The sequence below is a fragment of the Pseudonaja textilis genome, chromosome 2 (assembly GCF_049901715.1).
Source record: "Pseudonaja textilis isolate UNSWEBS1 chromosome 2, rPseTex1.2, whole genome shotgun sequence".
Classification (NCBI taxonomy): Eukaryota; Metazoa; Chordata; class Lepidosauria; order Squamata; family Elapidae; genus Pseudonaja; species Pseudonaja textilis.
The window spans coordinates 225897024-225902335 of record NC_141991.1 but is presented as its reverse complement, the minus strand read 5'-3'; the positions used below and the strand labels follow the sequence as shown (position 1 = coordinate 225902335).

The following is a 5312-nucleotide window of genomic DNA, read 5'->3' as shown; positions in this document are numbered from 1 at the left end:
TTTGAATTCAATTTTTATTTCACAAGTGAGAGCGGCTCTTGAGCATGGTTAATACAGAAAGCAAAATGTGATTTTCTATTTCCACCCCCACCCCCCTTGACCCCAGGACAAAAAGAGCCTCTATTACTTCCAACACATTTCACTGTTTTGGACAATATCCCCTGCCAATTTTTTTCTGAAGCAATTGGAAAAGGGAAGGTTCTTCTCCTGGATCCAATCCATTCCAAATAACATGGCAACTAAGGCAATATGAATAAAAGTTAATTAAAATTTAGTCAGATACAGGCTTTGATAAGAAATAGGTAATAGCAATGAAGAATTCTGCAGGAAACACAAAATGTTTAAACACAATGTAGCACTTTAATTCATAGCAACCAAAGTTAAATCCTATTACATTTTTAACAAAAATATAGCTTTTGTACATTTCTCAGCATGGGAATTATGAGAGTATAATACAATTTTACATAACTTGATACAAAACATTGAAAAATGTTGGCACATTCTTTAAGTTACAATCATTGTCATTTTTCAGTTCACCTGTTTTATTTTCTCTGACTGTACAGAAAAGAATCAGAGTCCTTTTTGATGGGCAGTATACTACTCTACATTAAATGTCAATTTTTCAAGAGCTTCTTATAAAGCACAATATAAATTATTAATTAAGTAGAATAATGTTTGAGTAATGGCGAAGTAAGTGAAGATTGTCTTAAGCTCATGAGCTTATTTAAAGAATGCATCTATTTTAAAGAAAACTAGAAGACAGGCTACTAAAAAAAACCCTCACTTTGTTAGGAATAGCTCCTATGTGACCTCAATTTAAAATGATGGCAGTTGTGTAAAAGCACAGTTTTCATTCATTGTCCAGTGCAAGCCCCATCACAGTTTTCCACTATGTTTAAAGTAAATGTAAAAATATTTGTGCTTTGGCATCTAATGTAAAAACTTCATACTTGAATGAGAAAGTTACATTCAGTACATGAACCACATCATTAGGGCTATATTATTTTAGTTTTTGAAGTACATGTTTTTAATATTAGTAGAAGTTTCAGCATTCAGCATGTAAGTGGCTTATGTTCTTAACACTAAGGTCTTTAGATTAATTGCTATGGCTGCAATCCAGGACATCAAGGCACTGGGGTTTCCTATCCCTCATAGAGGGATGAACATCCATTTCCCTTCTCTAAGAAAGAGGGTTGGAAGCCTTAGTATGGGTGTCAGTTCTGGAGATTTTCTATCAGTATGGCTCATATATTACATAATATATAAGCAGGATTTATTTTATTTACGGCTCATGCATATAAAGCATCTGTCATTTTCTGCTCATAGGATCTGTCCCAGCAATTCCTCTCCTAAGCATGTAGATGTAATCTGGAACTGTACAACATCATAGAGCATGGCATACTGTGGCAGATGCAACAAAATGCTTTAAAACGGAGTGCTAGTTATTCATTTTACTACTTGTCTAGACTTTCATATATGGCTGATGTTACCTATTAAAAGGCAGAGAAAAGTATGGGTTTGTCTAATTTGTGAATTTATATCAACTACAATTTTCTAAAAGATTAGTTAACAAGCAAAACACATACAAGGATTTCTTATGTGTAAAAATCACAGTGTGCAGCAAGTCCTCACTGTAACAAAGGGCCAGTGAGGGAGCTATCTCTGGGCATACAAACTTGCCCCTGATAATGAAATCTGCTGGGAAGCCTGCATAGGGAGGAGGGCTCCACGCATAGACAGGCTTGAATCACAGAAATCATAAATGTATAAATGAGAATAAAGTCTGACAAAGTCAGAAATTACCTTAAGAAATTCTCATTCAGTGGGGTCAACACAAATGCTTTTTTGCTCTACTGCTTGGAAGAAAGCAAGCAAATGGGTCCTTATAAGACTGATTGGCTATCTGAAGACCTCTGGCTCCTATGGCTGTGGCAGGAGGAAACCCAGAGATACAATGGGAAATGAGATATATATATCCATGTTTGAGATATTAGGGTCTCAATGGGTGAATTCAAATCGGTTGTTCTCAGGGTCAAAAAAGTGACCAGTGTATCATGTAGTACATACTTGCTATGAACAAGGCTTTTGTAAAATAAACGTTAAATTAAATATTGTTCATAATTTTTTTCAAAGAAGCTACCTTTTCTTGCTTTATATTTTATGTATATAATTGATTTTGGCTAATAAATTAAATATCATTTGGCAAATTACAACCATTTTATAAAACTACCCTTAAAAGGATCTATTATTCCACAAAAAACAGGATAGCATTTATAAACCATTTCTTGTCTCTAAATTATGTCCTTTATTTTTTTTAAAAAAGCTCATACTTTTATAGAATTTTTAACTATTTAAAATTGAGAAACAATATTTTTCTCCACATTTCCCAGTTGGTTACTTCATTGTGAAGGAAATTCAACCCTTCTTGGGTCCATACCAGTATATGGTTCACAGTGTACGTGGTAGGCTATGATCGTTCTTTTTTTCTCTTCAGCTTCCAAGATTATTTTCTGAAGGGAGACGAAGACTCCTACACTTTGATTCATCTAATTTTTTCCAATGTTTGTAGTTATTTGCTAGGTGTTGCATCAGACCAGGTAGATATGCAAATGCTGAGAGATACAGAGGGATGGGGTGAGGGAAGCAACGTCATACTTGCTTTAAAAGCATGAACAATTTCTGCAGTCTTTCAGCCTTTGTATATTTAGGATCAACTGTTAGCATTATACAAAGGATCATTTTATATGCCTAGCAGTAGCAAAGCCAAGTAACTTAGCCCTTCCTCTTTAAAGTTTTTCCTCCCCCCCCCCCAAGTACAGCTTATAATAGAATGTGGGATATCATTTCCAGTTTAGAACTTAATAACTTTTTTGCACAAGTTCATTAACAAATTTATTCCATCATGCATCTGACTTAAATTCATTTTTGAAAGTACATGAAAATTTATATTTAAACATTGGTGAAATTTTGAGAATTCTGATTTATATAATTACATTCCAATTCATTTATGGGAGATGCAAATCCAATGAGTTAATTTCAGGCTCTTCCAGCAATGAACTCTTGCTGTAAATCACAGTTTTTAACATTGTCCTTAACAATTATCAGCCTTCTGTGGCCACTGAGCATGGCCAATCCTCATCGAACTGGTTTTCATCTAGCACCCAAGTTATTTGGGAAACCATGCAATTTTTCCTATTGATATTTTATATTTTCATTTTGCCTTTACAATAAATCAGTGCTTCTGCCAGATTTAAAAACAAACAGCTGTACAATTAGAGTTGTAGAATTGTTAAATCCCATACAGCTGTCACAAATATAATCTCTCTCCAGGCTAGCCTTTTAAAAACAGTGTTAAAATAACTTTAACTAGCATGAAACTCATAAGGGTTTTTTTTTTCAGAAGGCCATATAATCAATGGGAAGAGTTCCCTCCTCTCCCCATATTCTCTTGCCAGAACAACTGTCTGGGTAGGAAGCAATCTTCAGGCTCTAAATAATGGAAAGGGCATGGATGTCCTTTAACGCATAAAACTTGTTGGACCCCTTGGCAAAACAATAAAAATGCACTGCTCAAAAGGGAAAATGAAAAATGAAAATTCTTACCATCCCAAGCATCAAACATGTCCATTATAAAGTAATCAATGAAGGATATCTGAGACTTAGGGATGCTGCAGGTATTTCGATCAAATACTGGCATCACAACCGGTAGGCCCTGCTTCTTTTCTTCATCGGTCTGTGGAGAGAATTTTTAGACTTTACAACAAGGATGGAAAATTACAAAAGTAGATCAATGATCCGTTTTATAATTAATTATTGGGCTCAAACAAATCTAGCAAAGAAAATTTATATAACTCAATGAACACAACTGAGTTTGTTGGCAACTGAAAATGTAATCCTGAATGAAACTAGATCTACTGCCCTGCTTTTTATAAGGGCAAATAATGTGGGATTGTTAAATCATTGTCTGCTTTAGCCAAACTGTATCCTAAGATAAACAGACATGTAACAAACAGATCATGTACATGAAAAGTAGCATTTTGCTTCTTATTTAGGATTCTTTTGCTGCTGCTTTTCTCACACACAATTCATATCACAAGATTAAGATCAGAATTTGTTTTGTCAGCTTTTAACATGGCATTGCTCTGCCATTAGAGATGGCATTGCTCTGCCATTAGAGATGGCATTTTTCTGCCATTAGAGTCTATCTCTTACAAGATGATTAAGAAGCAGATTGTCCATTTTAGCATGATGTTAATCACCCAAAGTCAAATATGCAAGCAGGGCACCATACAAATGCAATTAAATTAAAAACTATTGGGGAAAGGGAAATAGTTGTTCAGTAAAGCGAATAAAATTATTACATTAAAATTTTCATGTTAATTTGATTACTACAGAAGCATTAGATTTTAGAATGATAAAAACTAAAATGTTTCTTTGATTTTTCTAACAATAGTAAATTCATACCTGGACAAAATATTCTTCAGAAATTCTCCTAGCCCATTCAATACACAATTCTAGGGGACGACATGGATTTGCAACATCTGCACATTTTATCATCATGCGCTTGATCAATGTTTGGTTATCTGGAAAGTTCTTGAGACTGTTTGTGTGTTCACAATCTCCACTGTCATTCTGGAAAATGGTTATTCATAGTGTCAGTTGGCATTGCTGCTCATAGTCACTATATAATGTTAACATAATACTCTGTAAATATGTACTTTAAGGAAAAGTACATAGTCGCTTGGTGGTTTTGGCTAGAATTCAAGAGATTTGAGCAAGGTGAAAAAGTTGCTTTCTTAGTTAGACTTATCAGAAGGTACAATAATTTTTAACTGAAATCATTATTGCATGCATGATTTTTCATTGGTTTGTGGGGCAGGTTGATGGTTTGTATGTTAGTGTACAATTCTCAGGAAACTGATTATTGAGTAATCTCAGAACTCAGTCTAATGAATTCAAGGTTGTTAGAAATATTGTAAATCTCAATTTTAGAGTAATGTGATGACAATGAATCAACCAAAACAGAGATGAGGGATTCCTGTTTAGGTGTGTCTGTCTTTGGCTACTGATTTATTCTATATCTTTATCCCACTATACTATAAACACATTTGTGTCATGTGTCACAACATCTTGAAGCATTTTTAATAATAGAATATTAGCTGCATATACTCATACTTATTTCACTGAACCAATTTATTTTTATATGTACATTGGCTCATAGCTGTTAAATGCTCAACAACTATAGAAAAATGAAAAATCCTATTTGAAATTATGCTGTGTAAAACTCCAAAATATAACACAATTTGATTTAG

General features: G+C 33.9%; 1 protein-coding gene across 1 annotated transcript in view; it reads right to left on the bottom strand.

Moving 5' to 3' along the window:
- Positions 1 to 2281: 2281 nt before the first annotated feature.
- Positions 2282 to 5312, bottom strand: part of PDE8B (phosphodiesterase 8B) — a 52112-nt gene continuing 49081 nt past the window's right edge. The window contains exons 20-22 of the mRNA XM_026714474.2: positions 4465 to 4632; positions 3604 to 3733; positions 2282 to 2612 (exon numbers count right to left, since the gene is read on the bottom strand). Coding sequence (XP_026570259.2) covers positions 2491 to 2612; positions 3604 to 3733; positions 4465 to 4632 — 420 coding nt within the window. The 3' untranslated portion in view covers positions 2282 to 2490. The remainder of the gene's footprint in view (positions 2613 to 3603; positions 3734 to 4464; positions 4633 to 5312) is intronic.